Source organism: Chrysoperla carnea, chromosome 2 (assembly GCF_905475395.1).
Source record: "Chrysoperla carnea chromosome 2, inChrCarn1.1, whole genome shotgun sequence".
Classification (NCBI taxonomy): Eukaryota; Metazoa; Arthropoda; class Insecta; order Neuroptera; family Chrysopidae; genus Chrysoperla; species Chrysoperla carnea.
In genome coordinates this window covers 27,960,028-27,981,142 of record NC_058338.1, presented here as the reverse complement: position 1 = coordinate 27,981,142, position 21,115 = coordinate 27,960,028, and the positions used below count along the sequence as shown (strand labels likewise).

General features: G+C 30.1%; 1 protein-coding gene across 3 annotated transcripts in view; it reads right to left on the bottom strand.

Annotated features, from left to right (window-relative positions):
- Window positions 1–2,388: 2,388 nt before the first annotated feature.
- LOC123291865 (protein doublesex) overlaps window positions 2,389–21,115 on the bottom strand; it is a 121,980-nt gene continuing 103,253 nt past the window's right edge. For all 3 annotated transcript variants that reach the window (XM_044872297.1, XM_044872295.1, XM_044872296.1), the window contains exons 5-6: window positions 7,601–8,024; window positions 2,389–2,972 (exon numbers count right to left, since the gene is read on the bottom strand). In XM_044872297.1, coding sequence (XP_044728232.1) covers window positions 7,780–8,024 — 245 coding nt within the window. In that variant the 3' untranslated portion in view covers window positions 2,389–2,972; window positions 7,601–7,779. The remainder of the gene's footprint in view (window positions 2,973–7,600; window positions 8,025–21,115) is intronic.

Sequence of the window (21,115 nt, the reverse complement as noted above, 5' to 3'; positions counted from 1 at the left end):
AAATGGGTTAAGCCAGGCTAAGCTCTTTGTCCAATTTGAATAATTTATCGCAAAATGACAGCGCTGCGATTGATTCATTTGTATCCTCCACCTATTATGCACCCACCGAAGTAAATATAATTAAACACTATTGATGCGTTCATGTTCCTTTATAAACTAACAGATAGCGTGCATGTTCGTTTATGAACACATCTATGGCATGGACCTTGAATTTGAAATATTTCGTAAAATTTTTATAGTTTGTTAAGAATTGATTTGTATTCTTTGTAAATTGAAAATTTATTGTTTGATGAGAAGTTTATTTTTTGAGAAATTTATTTACTCAGTCATTGTATAACTAAATTTTTAGCAGAAGAATCTATGAAGGTTTTTATCTCTTTCCATAATCATTTGAGAACCATTGAGAATGGTTTGACGAAAACATGTTCGATTTTCGTAGGCAATTTTGTTTATCTGACCTGAATGCATATTTTTTACAAGATTTTCCATGTTCTGAAGGCATATTAGGGCAGTGTTGACGAAATTCAGTTATCCAACTCAAAAATTTTTTATATCTGTCGAGGTGTTGAACGAACTCTTTGTTTCTAATTCATTGCGACTCATGTGGACATCGAAAGGTTTACTTGGAATATGGATTATTTCTGACTGAAAATATTTCCTATTATATTTTCAGACTCATTTCCAAACGCTTGCTTAGAAAAATTGGAAATAGGTACAGCAAACATGAACTAAGAATTTTTCCTGCCTTATGGTGATAAATTATGAAAACTTGTGCAGCAGATATGGATGTGCTATCACACAGTTTAGAGAAAAAATTCCTGGAACCTATTTTTATTCAAATACAATAACGTTTTGAAATTTCCTTTGCTGAGATTTTTTTCCTTTTTTTGTACCATTTTAGGCAGATATTTTCTTCCTTTCAAGAAACTGGTAGGAAATTTGGGCTCTGTGGAAACGGTAGGAAGAGTTTTACATAACAAAAATGAAATGAATCAAAAAATTTTACTTCTTCAGCATATTATTTTCAAAAGTAAAGTGAAATTTTTCTCTGATGATGATCAAATTAACAATAATTTTTTGTTTAAATTGATTTTTTTCAATACATTGTTTTAAAAATAAAATTGTGCTTCATTTATCTAAACCTTAAAATTATAACAAATTTTTTACAATATAAAATAGAAAATTAAAAGTTTGTACACATAGCTAAGAAAATTATCGCACATTCAATAACTATTTAACATTTATTTAACACATAGTATACTGAAAATAGTAATACACCTTTAGCGACTATAGGTATCCGGTTCAAAAACGTCTGTTTGTCTGTCTGTCTGTTGACACGATAACTCAACAACGAAAAAAGATATCAAGCTGAAATTTTTATGGCGTGCTTAGGACGTAAAAAGTGAGGTCGAGTTCGTAAATGAGCAACATAGGTCAATTGGATCTTGGGCCCGTACTAACCATCTTGCAAACCGTTAGAGATAGAACAAAACTTTAAATATGAAAAATGTTTCTTATAAAAAAATTAACAAAATTTGTTTGAAACATTTTTTATTGAACATCACTGTTTACCCGCTATGTATTTTATTGCGTCATCAACACCGTCTATACAAGGTATTTAAACAATTAACTCAGTCAATTGTTTGTTTTCACTTGTTTTTTTCTAATTTATTGTTTTCAATAGTTAGTATGAATACATTTAAAAAAACATAGTAAGTATGGGATCATTTTATCTATTATAATTTTACTCACAAAATAGGTATCATTTCAGCCTATATAAAGGGGATCATATTACCCGTAACGACATATTTGAATTTCGTCATAAAAACTGACCTTAAAATTTATATTACGCCTATGAAAATGTGTTATAATATTATTAAAAGTCAACAAAAACCAAGAGTAAAGTAAAAACACCCAGCCGGCAAAAACTAATAAAAAAAAAGAAATTTTACATTGAAATTTGTCCCATTTTACCTTGAAGGATCATTATATAGACCACTTTCCCCTATCTATTAATTATTTAAGCAAAAGAGTGCTGTCCTGCGGACTATTATAAACCAGATTTGATCTCTCCTTTTCTCAATTTTTAATTTTCTATAAATAAATTAGTACATTATACAATGAATCAATATTTTCAGTATACTAATAAGTACTTTATTAATTTTATAATTAATTAACATTCATATGGACATTTAAAAAAATGAGTTCTATATACAAAACGACATATCTTTCATAACATAAATCCATCCATTCCCGTGTAGTAATACGGATAACAAAAATTTAAGTTCAAACATTTAATTTAATTTATTTATACAGAAAACAATTTTTATCACTATTTTTAGTTCTTTTGGTAAACATTAACCGTTTAATTATACAATCATAGTCGAGTATTTTTATTTAATTAAGTTACAAGTATTTGGAATTCACTGCTATGGATATTAAATAAATGACCAATTAGATACATGACTTTCATGACGGATAACAAATAAAACTTCAAATTTCAAAGTTTTTAGTTGTGTGTTTTGTTTTATCGTTACAGAATAAATCTAGAATTTAACTTTCTACAACCTTTTTCAAGACTGATTTGTTTTTTGGAATGATTTATCAACAAAAATCGCAACGTTTCAGCAAAGATTTGCAAACTACGCGCCTGGATAAAAGACATTACAATCAAAACAATATTTTTAAATAAATAAATTCTTGATTGCATTTTTTTCACAGAAGTTGACCTAAAAATTCAGGTATTTTGGAAGAAAAAATAAAGTTTTTATTGTTGAATTGCAAAGATTTGAATACGTCAAGTTTAAAAAACATTAAAAGGTATCAAGTGCAAAGTAAAAATTTGTCCTGGACTTGGTGAGATTTCTGTGAATATTTGTATGTGTTTAATACACATATCAGTAATAAACAGCGGCACCCCTGCGTATATATTCCTCGTAATTCCATTCAGCATATAGATAGATAATTTAGATCTGCAACAAAAGTTATTTAAAGGTAAGTTTGGTGGTTAATATACATATAAAATGATTTTAAGGGATCTTTTCAGTTAAAAATCAAAGATTTTTTTGTTTGCATTTTTGCATTATTTAATGTTTTTGGAATACTCCAAAAATTATAAAGCAAAATTCGTATTATTTTTGAAGTTATAAATAATATAAGTTTATAAGAATTTAAAAAACAAAAAATACCAAATTTTCAGCTTTTTATTTAACGCGCGTAACCAATCACTTAAAAAAAACTAAAAGTTAAAAAACAACGAGAAGCTTATGAAGTAGTATTTACCGAAAAATTTAACCTATCGATTTATATTCTTGTGAAAATTTGTTGAAAATAGCTAAAATCAGTCCCCAAATATTTCCTACTATTACCATTTTTATATCAATTTTTCGAAAAAAAACATCTTTTTTTTCACAAAGAACAATTGAACATGTAGTGGCGGATTTAGGCTTGATGCAGTCCTAGGCACGGCTTATATGCCCACTTTTTGCTTTGTGAGAGAGTGATTATTATTACTTTTTTTTTTTGGTGTCCTAATCCTAATATTCGATTACAAGTTCCTAAAAGAAGTGATTATTGAAATTAAAAATATAATTTTAAAATATTTTTTAATTTTTATGGATAAAATTTTATTAAATCAAATATAAATTATAAACTTGAATATAATTTATTTATTTATTTTTATATATTTATTGTGCTCAGCTGCTGAGGCTATTTGCACATAAATATTTTAAAATGTTATATTATTCAGTGATACGTTGCTTTCTTTAAATTAGGTCATATAGATTTATCTTTTAGAGTTTTAAACAATATTTTTAATGATTTTTCATTATTACTAGGTACTTGCATAAGATTATTATGTAAATTTGTTTTGTTATAAATAATTAAGTTTCTCCTAAAAACAATCCAAAAAACATCGATTTTTTATCTAAAAAACTGAAAAGATCCTTTAATTAACAAATATAAGCATGGCATAAATAAAATCTAATAAATGTAAGCAAGCCACATTCACACACAATTTCATCCAGCTCAGCGTCCATAATCAGATATGACATCTTTACCTATGTAAACCTTTTATCTTTGACCATTATCATTGACAGAAGAAAAAACAATTGAAGATAAAAGGTGAGAGTTCTTAAATTTAATTATTAAGAATCCTGAGTGAATTTAAAACTGCGAGTTTGTTTTAAAAATCAAACTAGCCAAGTGGCCAAGATCGCTTAAACCTCTAACACGTCTCAGGCCACAGTTTTAGGAGTTTTTGTGACCTTGACTGTGGGTAGGGGGTTCGATTCCCGCCGTCGCAACAAAATTAATTTAATTAATAGTTGTGATGGGCTGATGTAGTGCATGGTATATGCATGAAGGAGGTGCACTTAGCCTCTGAAATTGAGGAGCTGATAAATGAAATTATCAGCGGAAAGATCTCATTAAAAACGTGGCTATAAGAACTTCTGGAACATACCGTATATACGTTTGACCCAGGTTCTCTTTATATGTGTTGTATTGTATTCATTTATTACTTGCTATTTATTCCTTACCTTGTGCAATAAAATTTTCAACTCATAAATCTATCTCTTACAATTTTGTCAAGTGAGATATAAAAAGATACTTAAAAGACAAACATGAATAAGAATTCATATAAAAATATGAAATAATAATAACATTATAAGGTACGTGAATATTTTATAAACCAGTATGATTTAGAAATTATGACTCTTTTTAAATTTATAAATGTGTATTGTATAGATAGATGCATGATACTGTAGGAAACGAAACCGAAAAATCAGTCTAACCCAGGAAAAAACTTCGCGCCGGTAGAGTTTTATGGAAGTTGGGGGATCTGAGTGTCCTCAACAAAATATTTCATGCGAACTTCTACCCCACACGGTTTTCGAAGCAAATTTTTGGTCACAACCGAATGAATGTAAATCTGGTATGGGTACCGGGACACAGAGACATTCCAGGAAATTGCAAAGCCAACGAGCTTGCCAGAAATGGCATAATGCTGCCGGATACAAGCATCAATAAATATCCGGGAGTTTCATTTCCTTCCGGGAGTTTCATTTCCTTCCGAAGATCTTATATCACTTCCAAGGACCTCTGTTCGCAAAGTTGCTGTGGCTGCTGTTCTTAAACAGCTCCAAATGATTCATGGAGTAGTGGCCGGGGATGAGCCAACCCTTTTTCGGTAACACAACGGACCCTATGGTCTAAGTGTGTCCCACCCTAGGACAGCCGCTTTAACTTAACCTAACCTAATTTACTCCACACGGTAAGATAGAAGTTCCCTACTTCCGGACAGAAAATTGATTGTTTTCAAAGCAAATTTTTGATCACAACCACAAACTAGAGTTTCGTCAATAACAAATTTTCGGCAAAAACCCGTACTGTTTTTTAAACGTTTATATATCGAAAACGATGAGGATTGGTGAAAATGGCCAAATTAAAAAAATAATTAGAATTGTTCAAAATATAATATCTAATGGCTTTCATCGGAACCACAAAATAATCTTTAGTTTCTTCAATAACGAGTTTTCGGCGAAATTACCGCATTTTTTGTTTAAAGAGTTTAAGCCCCCAAAAACCGGTCTACCATAATCTTTTGACCAAGAGTAAAGTTTTTATGAAGGTGGAGGTGTTTTTTTAAACTGAAAATTTGTTACCTTATTACTCCTTACTTCACAAAATATCAACTTTAAAAAAGAAAAAATAAAAAACTAATACACAAATGTAAAAACGACTATTTTCGCTCAAGTTTTCTCGGCAAATACGCATCCAAATGGGACTTTCCAGACGTAAATCGATAGGTTTGTTTAAAGATCTAGAACTTTCCCAGTTAATTTTTTTGCATTGGATGTCAAATTTTTTTTATAATCGCAAGAAAACCGTTATTTTGATTTTTGTAAATTTTTTCGGTTAACTTAGCCGAATTTTTTTTGCTTGCTTTCTTCTATAACAACGTTTTTTTTTTTCTGTTGGCAATTTTTTCATCCGTTTTGTAGATTAATTGGAGAACTATTCTATAGTCATTTATTATGTAAATCAAAATTTTACACAATTTTTGCTCTTTGTAATATTTATTGGCCCAAAAAGGAAGCGCATGAAAAATGTTACATTCAACTATAAAATAGGTAGATTTAACGTGTCACTACATTCATTCCTTCTACTAATAATACCTTAGCTTAGATGGATATTATTATACCTTCATAAAAAAGAAGCTATAATTTTAATATTATATTTTATATACATACATGTTTTAAAAATTAGAGTTATAAAATAAGTATTACCTATGTTTAAAATTGCATTCAGATTGGCGGAAACGTTTATTATATGGAGGAAATATATAAACATTAAATTATGATTCTAAAGTTAAAATTCTAAAATACATATTTAATGTTCAAAATGCAAAACAAAAATTATATTTTTGTTAAAACTTAAGGAAGCAAATCAATATATCCTCTAAACTCCATGGTATGTTGTTGTTGAATGTGAACTTGTAAATATATTATAATTATTATATCAGTCATGCGTGACAGATTGAAAATGTTTTCTGTTGCCGATCCCATTTCGATCGTAAGTGGTTTATTCAGACTTGCAAAAAGACTGACAAGGAATGCTTTAAAATAGAAAGTTGCTTTTTATATAACAATTTTGGGGACATTTTTTGCAAAACTAATTCATTTGTCAGAAATCGATTAATAAAAACAAACTCTCATAAAATTTTGCAATCCCATTCCGTACGAATATGAGCGCCGAGTTCGTACGAATATGTGCTTCGGAAACTATCGATTGTAGCGACAAAATTTGTTTACAAAACTTCTGTAACATCAAAGTTTCCATTTTTTTTCACAAATAGCTATTTTAGATAAGAAGACACAGAGCACTTCAACTTGCCGCTCGACGCTCCTCAGGAGCTTATGTATGGCCTCGTTAAAATTGATAGTTTCCGAGTTACAACGATTTAACAACTTTGGTTTGCACCACTAAACGTACAATTGAATCACATATTCATAATCAACGACCTTCAGAAAACGCTGCATCAACTCATCTCAGCTTTACTTCCTACAAAACTCCCTATCCCACGAAAAGACTAGAAGTCAAATTGTAAAACGAAAGTATATTTTTAAAATATACATACATTTTGTATATACGGAGTGATCAAAGTTATAACGGCAGTACTTCATCGAATGATAGGTAAAGTTAATTAATTAAAATTTCTGTATACTGCACTTATAGTTGGGAAAGCGACCTTTTGGAGATACAGGATGTTGAAATTTTTGAAGAAAAACGATATTTTTATGAATATTGTTAAAACGCCTACTTAGAAAAAGCTGAAGTTTTGGCAGTCAGAGTTAAGGATCTTTCATTATTTAAGACTAAGGATGATAGATTACGAAAAACAATAGCGTTAGAGATAAGGGTGTGACACTATTCTGTTTCGAGAAAGAATCTCTACCTCCAGATTATTTTCCCCTTTGAAAGGTTTCTGATTTTAAATAATATATAAAAAGAAACATGCCGAGTAAAAACATTCATTAATGCGACTATTTATAAACATGCATTTTTTTTTGTGAGGAGTACATTTCTTGTTGATACTTACTGTAGTTAATAAAGTAATGTATAATTTCACATGACGAATTATATTTAATTGGTGCCATGTATAAACTAGTTATAATTATGTTCGACTAATCATTTTGGTTGCATATTATTATCGGTGATGAGGTCAGTAGAAATAGATGTTGACGTATAATTTAAATTATTCTTAAGTTCATTTACTAATCATGATCTTCCTGGTCGTGGTCTAGGTGATGATTGTGGTCTATGTAAGATATTTCCATTAATTACACTATTTTCTCCGATTGTTGGTAATGTACCACCAGGTAATGATGCATAAACTTCACCAAGAAAGTTGCCAGACGTTAATGAATATAATGAATTGATGTATGCCCGTTGCTCTTGATATTTAGTTAAAATTTCCATTTGTTTCGCCCAATCTAACCCATAATAACCCACTACCGCATAACCTATAACAGAAATAAGTTTAATACATAAAAAGATAGGCAAATCCACATAACTTGAAATGTTGTCCAAAAAGCGTCCTGGAGTAAGACACTTACAGTGAACTATTTTAAAAAAAAGATAGGAATTAGGTATTATTTGAGTCATTTCTATTTAGTCTCATCATTTTTTTTAATTTTTTGTACATATTTGTCTTCTAATAAAATAGAGTGAGATTTTTAAAACAATAAGACAAGTATTAATAAAAAAATGATTTATTGTAATATTTAAAACAAAATAGCATTCATTTTATATTATTAACATATTTAAAATAATTATTTACTAGTTAAGTGTAAATTAAAAAAAAAAAAAACTAAAAATATAATCACAAGTAATTACAATAAAAGTTTATTAAAACACGATTAAAACCTCATCACTAAAGTATAATCACAAATAATTAGAATAATAGTTAATCAACACAATTAAGACGGTCTAAATACTTTAAAAAAGTCACTACACAATTGGTCCAGAAAAAGTAAACGCAATAAATTAAGAATACTCACAAAGAAACTAAATGAATTGTTAACGACTTAGGCCAGTAAAATTTGAAAGATGTATTGTTTATTTATTTTAAAACATTGTTTCCTCAACAACCAAGGAAATAAATTTTCCTTCAAACTAATACATGGCCTCGAGATCTTCTATTAAATTCGCGATCTGCGTCTAGCATTTTGGCTGCCGAATCCCTGTAGCGTGTATCAAGCGGAAGTGATGGCTATATATGAGGTATGTGAATGTATAAGACTGAACACCCTTAGGTGCAGGGACATTAGAATCTTCACCGGCAGCCAAGCAGCTCTTAAATCCTTCAGCTCAGTTTATCTAACGTCAAAGGTAGCACAGGACTGCCTTACGTCCTTAAATGAGCTGGCGAAACAAATGAATGTAAACCTGGTATGGGTACCGGGACACAGGGAAATTCCAGGAAAAAGCGAAGCCGACGAGCTTGCCAGAAATATCCGGGAGTTCCATTTGCGAACTGCAAATTGCTCCTCAAAGAGAATATATTATTAAAGGCCAATCTTAGATGGAAAGAGGAACGTACTTCTGGTACTATAAGACAGATATAGTCTGAATACAATCGCAAGAGTTCCGAAGATCTTATATCACTTCCAAGGGCATCTGTTCGCAAAGTTGTTGGTTTGGCGGCAGGCGTGCTGAACGCCTGGGCCTGGCAGTGTATTACGACTACTGCAGGAGCTGTCACAGTGGTGAGGGGGACGAAACAATGCTTCATCTTCTCTGTCTTGCCATGAGGAGATGGATGCCATGAGGAGCCAGCCTCTCTTTGACGACCTCTCTGACCTAAAGCCCGCCGACGTCAAAGCTCTCCTGCTGTTCTTAAACAACTCCAAATGGTGCATGGAGTAGTGGCCGGGGATGGGCCAACCCTTTTTCGGTAGCACAACGGACTCTATGGTCTAAGTTTGTCCTACCCTAGGACAGCCACTCGAACCTAACCTAACCTAATACATGGCCTAAACACACTATCGTGTTGTGCCATTTGGAATTTACATTTTTAAGACTAAAGAGAGTTGCAGATCTATTTCAAATTAAAAATTATTATGAGTTAATGACGTTATTTGTATTTATTATAAAAATTGTGGAACTCTTTGTTTTTTATCAACTTTTATAAAAAGTCTTGTGAAAGAAGAGATCAATTCTCTTATCAAATTTCCTCAGGAGCTGGGTTTCCAAAAATCCCTTATTAGTGCTCACTTACGTCATTAAAAGAACTTGTGTACAAAATTTCATGCTTCTAGACCCAGCGATTTCAACTATGCGTTGATCGATCAGTCAATCAGTTTCTTCTTTTATATACATTATATAGATTAAACTAGTCTTGCCGACTGACAGGTGTCGTATGTACACTCATTATAAGCCATATTACACATTATTTACAAAAAATACAACACTGTTGCTTTTATGTTTGACGTCCGCCAGTCGACGAGACAAATAGGATTAAATAGGAATATCGTCTATTGTTATAAATTAAATTAATCGCTATTACTTCAGGAGTCCAAGAGTCTAATGAGCATAGACTTTTAAATATATCTTATGTATTTAATTAATTTTTTTTAGATTTTTCGACAAAGTATTCTTCGATTATTTATAAATAAATATATGTGTATGGCATTATTCCAACAAGTATTATAATAACGTGTAACGTTAACGTATTATTATGTATATCATTAAATATTTATTAATATATAAAATCATTTACAATAATAATAAATTGAAAGAAACGAAAACATAAAAATATCAACAATTACTTAAGTAAGTGTATAGAGTTTGTTAAATAAATTATTTAATATACGAATTCATGTAATCGATTTTGAGCCCTCTAATGAAGCAAAATTCCAATGAGTATTTTTGGGTGCCTTTTAAAGGATTGTTAAAGTCAGTTTGAAAGCAAGGAAATTTGTAGAAAAAACTAGCTAACTTTGCTGGTCAATTTCTCCTTTATACTATCACGTTATAGCCCTCACTTATCCATCCTTTTATTCCCAATTTTTTGGATTTTAAACTTTTTTGAAAATAAGGTTTTGCCCATGATATTCGCTGACATTGTAACTTTCTATACCTCCAATTATTAAATTAACCCGATTTTTATGCTTTTTGGATCAAAATTACCCCATTCACAAAATTTGAATTTTTTTTTGCGATTTTCTCGATTTTATCAAAGAGGTACTCCTTAAAAAAATTGCAAAAAATCGATAAATTTTTTGTATCTCCAATTTCGATAAAACACAGAATATAAGGTAATTTTGACCCAAAAAGTCCAAAAATCGGGTGCATTTGACGACTGGTCGAATAGTTTTTGAGATACGGACTAAAATCGATCCAAATATTGCGATATCTCAGAAACTCTGCAACCAATCAGTAAATTAAGCTGATTTCTATACTTTTTGGATCAAAATTACCCCATCCACCGAGTTTCACCAAATTCCAAACCAAAAAAAATTTTTTTTTCGATTTTCTCGATTTTACCAAAGGGGTACCCCTTAAAAAAATTGCAAAAAATCGATAAATTTTTTGTATGTCCAATTTTGATAAAACCCAGTATTATAAGGTAATTTTGATCTAAAAATTACAAAAATCGGGTGCATTTGATGACTGGCCAAATAGTTTTTGAGATACGGGCTAAAATCGATCCAAATATTGCGATATCTCAGAAACTCTGCATCCAATCATTAAATTAATCTGATCTTCTGTACTTTTTGGGTCAAAATTACCCCAACCACCGTGTTTCATCAAATTCCAAACCAAATTTTTTTTTTCGATTTTCTCGATTTTTTCAAAGGGGTAACCCTTAACAAAAAGGCAAAAAATCGAGAAATTTTTTGTATCTCCAATTTTGATAAAACTCAGTGTTTAAGGTAATTTTGACCCAAAAAGTACAAAAATAGGATGCATTTGATGACTGGCCAAATAAGTATGTGTGAATTTTCCTTTCAAAAAGCATTTTCAAGTATTTTGCTACGATAAATAATTGATAGGTACACCAAATACTCTAAAAAACTTACTGTATATGATGAATTCGTCAATACGACCATACAAACACTACTATTGTTGTTATTTGTATTAAATTGTGTGTGTTTTGATGTTTTACAACCAAACGTACAAGCATAGAGAAGAATAAAAAATATTTTATATATTGGTATTGGTTTTGAGTAGCCTAGTACAATAGAATTTTACATTTATTGTACAAATATTCCTAATTATAACATCTTTTATTCCTGTATAGTCTGCTCGTGGTATACGAAAAATGTTTAGATATCTTTTAAGAAGTTTGTACACTCTGGGTCACAAAAAATGCTTGAGCTATATCAAATTTATTTTACAATACAGCCTAATAGTTTTTAACGCTCCATTCACTTTTTTTTCAATTTTGAAAAATAAAATAATCGTATTTAATAATTTTTAATCTTGTTTAATTTAAGCGAAGAAAATTATTATTTGGCTAATTATCTGTCACCTTTGTGTATAATATTTAGGCTAGGTTAGGTTACATTGGCTGTCCACAAAGCACAATTAGGCTATAGAGCCCATTGTGATACCATATATGTGTTTTACCACCTTATCCGCTGATTATTTCATTTATCAGTTCCTCAATTTCAGAGGCTGAGTGCACCTTCTTCATGCATATACCATGAACTACACCAGCCCATCACTATTAATTATATTAATCTTTGTTGCGACTGCGGGAATCAAACCCGATACTCTGAGCATACCGCGGACAGAATTGCTTACGCCTTAACCAACTGAGCTACCAGGGAGACGTGTATAGTATTTAGTCCTGTAACAATTGCCTATGCATGTTTGTTTTAAATGTGTATTTGCTATTTTCCTGAGTGTATTAGTCGTCAATAGTAAAAAATTCTCTACTAGTGCTCGGTAAAGATTTGTAGACCTGTCGAGTTAAACAGATATGATCAAAATTTTTTGGGAATGAGCATTGTTATATATATAGCATCAGTTTTACCAAAGTCAGATGACGAAAATAATTCTGTATAATTATTAAATTACCAGACCAACTTGATTAGGGTAATTTCTGATAAACGATTACGTTTCAAAACAATAACACTTATTTAGAACTGGTGTATAGACAAACATTTAACTCGTTTTTTGCGGGCGCGTCCATGCTGAGCTTTAAATAACTTGCATAGATTAGTCATTCTCTAAAACATAGGATAGATTGACAACCACTCTAGAACTTACAAGCATTTTATCAATCGCTAAAAAGCCTATAATGGATTTTACCGATTTTATGATTCCCAGACAGACGGACAACCGAAAATGGATTAATTAGGTGATTTTATGATTGTTCGTAGCATCAATATTTTTAACCGTTTCAAACTTTGGACTAAACCTAGTATACCTTGATATATTTCATACATAGATGGTATAATAAATATATTACGTTTATATTTCTTGTATTAAGTGCTCAAATATTTTATCTTGAATTATAGAATTCGACATCCTTTGAAATGTGAAACACCAAATTTTGACAAAGAGTTAAAATTAGTTTCTCTTGGCTCGTTAGCTTTTTTGTATCATATTTTTGGAAAGTGAAAACTAAAACAAATTCAATGATATCATATCAACATAAAGCATAAACAACTCGACAACTTTAACTATTCCGATAGTAGCTAGGGCAATTGAGGATCCCTTGATTAAAAAGATTTTTCACATTCATTTCATATTAATTGCATTGTACTAACCAACTAAAAGCGTTGAATTGTACTAAACACCACAATAACTAGACGGACACCACCGTCTGTCTGTTCATGTTCGTACATATATATGAAAATGAACAGTCGTTAAAGTATAATTTACGACTTCCACACAACCACAAAATAACCTAATCAAACTTTGTAAATGCATTGTATTGCACATTTAATATTTTTTAGTTTTTATTATTTTAATATTATGTATTTTAATATAATACAGTATAAACGAGATTCGTTCACCAAATTTTATTTTTGCAAATCAAAATAATTGATAGCTTTTCAAATCAGATAATCAAATTGAACTTTTAACTAATTAAAAGGCGATTAGATGGGAAACAATTTTTCGAAAAATTATAATAGATTCTACAAATACAGAAATGCACGACAGTCATTTTAAAACTATCCCTAATTTTTATGATAAATTCTATTCGATATCAAAATAAGGATTTTAATCCTGGCATAACACAGGCGCGGATTCAAGGAGGGGGTCACAGGGATCATGACCCCCCTCTATATTTGGATTGTAGCTATACTTTATATACTAACATCATTATGCCATAGTTGATCTCAACCAAGTTTTGAGTCGACGGATAGTTGAAAAGCTCCTTTCTGAAGTGGCTGCAGTGACAGGAAACGTCTCCAAAATCCAAAGTAGGGTATTAATAGTCGGATACATTACTTTATCACACGCATCAAGGGCGACAGGAACCGAATCGGGGAGTTCACCGCCGGTTTCAACAGTTCGGTTCCATTTAGATACCCACAACTCAAATTCTGCAATAACGCTTGGAGTGGAAACGTTCAAAAGCTTCAAATTGGGTAGGTTTTTGCATAAGGTTATTCTGGCTTTGTTTTTAATTCATTCAAAAAATTCGGTTTCTTTTGTTTATTTGGTTATTTTTGTTATTTTTGATTTTTTTTATCTTGTGACCGCCTCATGAAAAAAATTCTAGAACCGCGCCTGGCGTAGCACGCATCTCAGAATTAATGCTTTAATAACTTTGATTTACGATTAGAAAGGAACGATTCTTTTATACGCAAATTGAATCCAGAATTGTATTCCACCTTCTATTAATGTCTCCTATTGTTAGATTCCGACCCTAGTGGTTCAGTTGGTTGCAGCGTAACCAACTGCATACGCGGTATGTAATATTAATTTAATTAATAAAAAATAGTTTAATTTAATTAATAGTAGTGATGGGCTGGTGTAGTGAACGGTATATGCATCAAGGAAGTGTACTCAGCCAATCAAAACTTTCGCATACATTAGCAGTTATTTTAGCACCTACTTTTTTTAGAACAAATGATATGACAATACCAGTTGCATAAAAATTAACAAAATTTAACAACCGATATTTCATAACTGTGTCAAGGAATGTTGGTCATGAAATCTGTTTAACGATGAGTTTTAATTTGTTATGTATTTTAAAGAAATTCTAGACAAAAATGAAATTAAACCGCTCGCGCTATCATAGTCGCAATGTCGTGAATCGTTATCGAAATTAAATAACCGATGATCTAATTCTCACAAATACTTAAACCAAGTCCATCATCTCTATATCTACTTAATGAATAATTTTTAAGAAATCCTATTGTTAGGTCCATAAAATTTATTTTATATCAAAGTCGTAAATATTTTAATTTTATATATTCATATTATTCTAATAAAAATAAACTCTGATGTTAGGCGCCAGACGGGGAAACGAATTTCGTACATTTTTGCTTTCGTTGATTTATATAATAGCTTCTTTACCTAATTGAAAGACTGCGAAAATAGTAGGTACAGGAATCAATAGACAAGTGAGACAAATCTTTGAATTGATAATTTAGCGCATTTTAATTTCTAACAAATGGCAGTTATGTCATTCGACGTACTCGGTATCGTTACAATTTGTAATTTGACGACTGGTCGAATAGTTTTTGAGGTCGGACTAAAATCGATCCAAATATTGCGAAATCTCAGAAACTATCAACCAATTATTAAAATAGGCCGATTTTTATACTTTTTGGGTCAAAATTACCCCATCCACCGAGTTTCATCAAATTCCAGAACAACATTTTTTTTTGCGATTTTCTCGATTTTATCAAAGGGGTACCCCTTAAAAAAATTGCAAAAAATCGAGAAATTTTTTTTATCTCCAATTTCGATAAAACTCAGTATATAAGGTAATTTTGACCCAAAAAATGCAAAAATCGGGTGCATTTGATGACTGGTCGAATAGTTTTTGAGATACGGGCTAAAATCGATCCAAATATTGCGATATCTCAGAAACTATGCATCCAATCATTAAATTAACCTGATTTTTATACTTTTTGGGTCAAAATTACCCCATCCACCAAGTTTCATCATATTCCTAAACAAATTTTTTTTTTGCGATTTTCTCGATTTTATCAAAGGGGTACCCCTTAAAAAAATTGCAAAAAATGGAGAAATTTTTTTATCTCCAATTTTGATAAAACTCAGTATATAAGGTAATTTTGACCCAAAAAATGCAAAAATCGGGTGCATTTGATGACTGGTCGAATAGTTTTTGAGATACGGACTAAAATTGATCCAAATATTGCGATATCTCAGAAACTATGCATCCAATCATTAAATTAACCTTATTTTTATACTTTTTGGGTCAAAATTACCCTATCCACCGAGTTTCATCAAATTCCTAAACAAAATTTTTTTTGCGATTTTCTCGATTTTATCAAAGGGGTACAAAAATCGACAAATTTTGTATTAATATTGCAATAAATTGTTCATTTTGGTGGGAATAAAGCAAACGAATGACCTGTATGTTAGATATAATCTATATATTGTAAAGTAAGTACTTTGGTTGATAGAAATTCTACATATGTAGCATAATAATGCATATAAAACTATACGAAGCTTATAAATATAATAAACGACAATTTTCTAATTAAAAAATCAAATAAAATCAAACATAAAACAATTAATATTGAAATGCAAGAATCAGTGGAGGTTAAAAACTAAAAAAGAATTAAATATTATATGTTTGATTGTAAACAAATTAAGTTGAAAGATCATAAAAATTATATTTATTTTGTAGTATCTTTGAATATTAAATGCAATATAACGAAACAAGCAATAATTATAAATGCACCCATATACATACATATATCGTAATCGCATAACTCTTTTTACCTATTCGTTGTGTGCGTAGTCATGGTAGGGATAATAAAATCGATGCCAGCGCTTTAAGTGAAAAATTTTGGAGATAAAGTGGGCTGTTATGACTAATTTGCAATTCTTTACATGTTAATGATATAGAAACTGTCAAATTAAAATGATTGAAAAACACTAATTAATTAAACTTAATGCATTAAAAATTGTGAAAATAAGAAATCAAATTGTACAAATATTATTTTTCAAATGTTAATTATCGTAATTATTTATTTAAATTTGTGAAACAAGAATATTAAATTTTAAATGTAAGTTTTCAATGCAATCCACACAATTATATATGCATCCATTAATTCTATAATTAAAGTAGTGTATCGTTGTCATGGAAACGAAATTCACGCTCGGAGCGAATACATATGTGTTATATACCGCAATAACATCTGTAGATATAATCGTATTGTATTTGTCTTACAATTAGTTAGATTATCAGTTATGGGAAATTGTTGCTCTGTAAGCCAAAATAGGGTACCTATTTTTATACTATGTATATGAAATATACAAAGGTATACTAAGTTTAGTCCCAAGTTTGTAACGCTTAAAAATATTGGTGCTATGAACAAAATTTTGGTATAGGTGTTCTCATAAAATCACCTAATCAGTCCATTTCTGGTTGTCAGCCTGTCTGTCGTCTATCGTCTGTCCGTCTGTCATCACGATTACTCAAAACCGAAAAGAAATATCAAGCTAAAATTTTTTTAGGGTGCGGAGGACGTAAAAAGTGAGATCCAGTTCGCAAATGAGCAACATAGGTCAATTGAGTCTAGAGTCCGTAGGACCTATTTTGTAAACCGTTAAAGATAAAACAAAAGTTTAAAAGTAAAAAAATGTTCCTTATAAAAAAATAAACAACTTTTGTTTGAAACATTGCGTGAACATCAGTGCTTACCCGTGAGAGCGCAAACTAAGCGAAAATTATATAATGTGTATTATATGGGAATATCAGTTATAAATGTGAGACATGTATGTATGTGTAATGTGACAGTCTAATCAACACAGTCAATACATGGCATTTCAACAGTTAACTCAGTCAATTGTTTCGGACCGAGTTTAAAAGAATACTCTCAAACAATTAAAACATCTTACGGGAAAAATTTCTCCAAACCCCCCCCCCCCCCAAAGATTCCCTAAACTGCAAAATATCAAAATTTCAGATACTTTCCATGTTGGCGAATTATATTAACGATTAGCAGAATAATAATAGCCCCCATATTTAACAATATTACTACAACTTATACATATATAATTACCTACGATACTTTCATTTACATTGAATTTTAAATTTATAGGTTTTATTATAAATCTAAGATTAAAATTAATAAAATTGTTTTGTTTTTCAGGATAATGAAAATCTCAGTGGATTCAAGTCATATTAAAGTAATAATATCTGGATGACCGAGCTTTGCTCGGTTATTCGCCAATAGATGTCAGCAAGAGTCATATTTTTCACTTTAGACTACCCAAACGCCTCCTTTTTGTTATGTTATAATTTGCATTGTATTTCATTAACTACGTTATACACCAATAGATGTCAGGCACATTTTTCATGAAAAGACGGATAAAACGACATTTCTGATAAATGAAACCTAGCTAGATCGACTTATCGCCCCAAAAAACCCCTACATACTCATTTTCATGAAAATCGTTGGAGCCATTTCCAAGATCGTTGATATATATATGTATATATATATATATATATATATATATATATATATATATATATATATATATATATATATATATACAAGAATTGCTCGTTTAAATATATAAGATTTATTACTACCTACTTTAGTTATAAAAAAAATTATATTTATTATTTTAATTAATTATATACTTGATTGAAACTATGTAAATCATAAATATAGTTATGGTAAGTGCAACAAAACTTTAATGCTATAAAAAATATTTCTTCTTGTGTCCGTATAAATAAATGTTTGTAACTTTTTTTTTTCTAACATAACATAAATATTATCAAAGATAATAAATGAGAACTTTAGGATATTTCGAAATAAATATCGATTTTTGCCCCAATTTCCTAGATTAATTTTTTGTATTACATAAATACGTTTTTCGACTACCAAGTAGTTATCATCAGTATGAATTAGCTAGGTAATCGTATAACTAACTACTCTTATTGTGTATGTTACTCGTTGCTAATTTGGTGCAGTTCGCCACCAAATTAGCAAAGAATAACATTCATAATAAGAGTAATCACTAGCTAATTCTTACTGATGATGATTACTTGGTAGTCTAAAATACGTATTTTAAAAATACAAAAAACTGATCTATAAGAAATTGGGGCAAAAATCGAAATTTATTTTGAAATTTCTTATAAAATATATTATCAGCGAATAACAATATTGTATTAAAAAAAAAAAAACTAGGATTTCGTACAAAAAATTAAAGTAAACGACTTTGTGAACAAAGCACGATACCAAATGAAGTGTAGATTATAACGGCAATAGTCTGCATTTAAAATTGAAATTTCCTAGCGAAGCGGGAAGGTAACTGCTAGTATTTTCATATTGGCAATAAAATGTAATGTCTGCAGGGTAAGATTTTTAATGAGGAAAAGATAAACAATCTTACTATAATGATATATTGTCAATAAATAATGCAATCAATAAAAATTTGTTCGAAAGGTAGGTCTAAAGCAAGGCTAAACAAACGTTAGCAATATGTAACCTAACTTACATACACACGCCAGGGAATATATTTAGAGAACTGAAAGGTGATCTAAGATAAATTGTCATCAAGGTACGTCAACTTTTATATAAAAAAATGTGACTCAAAAAGTCATAAAGAAGATTAGAAAAGGAGAAGGTGTAACTAACTTGTGCAAGCATTAAAACATAAATGAGAGCTATTAAAAATAAATAATATACGATTTTAATAAATCTTTTAAGCATAATAACGACCATATGAAACTAATATGAAAGAATGTTGCGTTTCATATCAATAGTTTGTAATTACAAAAAGTTTGATAAAAAAATGATTATTTAATTTGATTGCTTTGAAATGAGGCTTTAATATCTAATTCTAAAATTTTAATTATTTAACATGTAAATATTATTCAATTTTCTAACAAAAATATAAAAAGTGGGATAATTTGACCAAATCCAATTAAATCATTTTATACTTTTTTTAAAATCCCTTCCATTATTAAGTGAAATTTACTAATCTACTGATTTGCTATCGAATGATTGTCAGTGAATGAACAAATTTACCAATTTTTGCTATATCCGTATCTCCCAAATTAGGTTTGAGATCCAAATTTGGAAAAGAGTTTTTTGTTGCTCTTGATGAGCCTATTCTGGTAAGCTGGGTTTCTAGGTTTCTGCAACTATGGTATACATTAAAAAATTGAACTCTTAATTTTCGTGTAATTTTCCAACAGAATTCACTAAAATTTGAAACGTAAATCTCAAATATTTTCATAATATCATTTTTTTAATAACATCCTTAAATAAAACTGATCAATATATTCGAATATATTGAACTTATTATGCAGAATATATTGAACTTATTATGCGATAAAAGCATGAAATTTTACTTATAACCTACACACAATGCATGGCTTTTATTAATTACTTTATATAAGGTATACTATACTTATTTATAATATACATAGTAAGTATATTATCATTGTACAAAAATTTGAAATATTTCATTTAATCAAAATATTTCTATTTGATTTTATATTTTTAATGAGTATCAGTATTATTGGTATTATTTATTACTTAAGCAATATAAAAGAAATATACATTTTAATTGTTCCAAGATGAAATGCAAAGAAATTATTGAAGCTCGTTAAAAATTTACTAAACTTTATAACAAATTTGTATTTCCTGAATAGTGAGCCAAGTACATTGCCACCTAGTGTGCTAAGAAGATGCAGGATGATGGAGAGATAAAATTTATAGTTGTAAAAAGCGGGCCCGTGTGCAGGAATTATCCAAAAGAGGGGTTCAACCTTTTGTTCGCCATGTAAGGTCATAAAGTCAACAAAAATAAGAAATTTTTTTTCAGAGCACATATAATTAGGTCAAAATGTGATATTCAGTAACTATTTTTCAATAAGTTAATTCTGCAAGCTAAAGAAAAAAAATTTCCAAAACTCTGTGTGCATCGACCTCTATCCCGAGATGTTTATTGAAAGAGGGCTAAGCCGATCTAAGATGTTTTGAGTCGACGCAAGGTTGAAAAAGAGCATTCACTCGCCGTTGTTACCACAGGCAAAACTACCAGAACGCGAATCATTTGGCAGACATTCGGAAACGCATCTTTGTAGCAAATATCGACTGCTTCGAGTGAATTTTTGGCACCCAAAAATGGGGACAAGCAAATTTGAGGAAATATTGCGATTATACGAAAATCGATCTATAATCTTCAACTGAATCAGTTTGTGCAGATATCGCTCATGGATTGAATATTTTCCTGAACTCTTCTCCAGCGTTTCATCTTCTTTCAATGAAAATATGTTTCGCAGCATCAGCCAGTTCGATAGCTTTGCCAAGATCCAGGTTTTCTGAAGTACTCGACTCAAAGACAATCCAAAGAATATAACGAGCTCAAAAAATGGATGGATATCTGATTCATTAGTGGAAATGCGTCTCATAAATGGGTACATTTA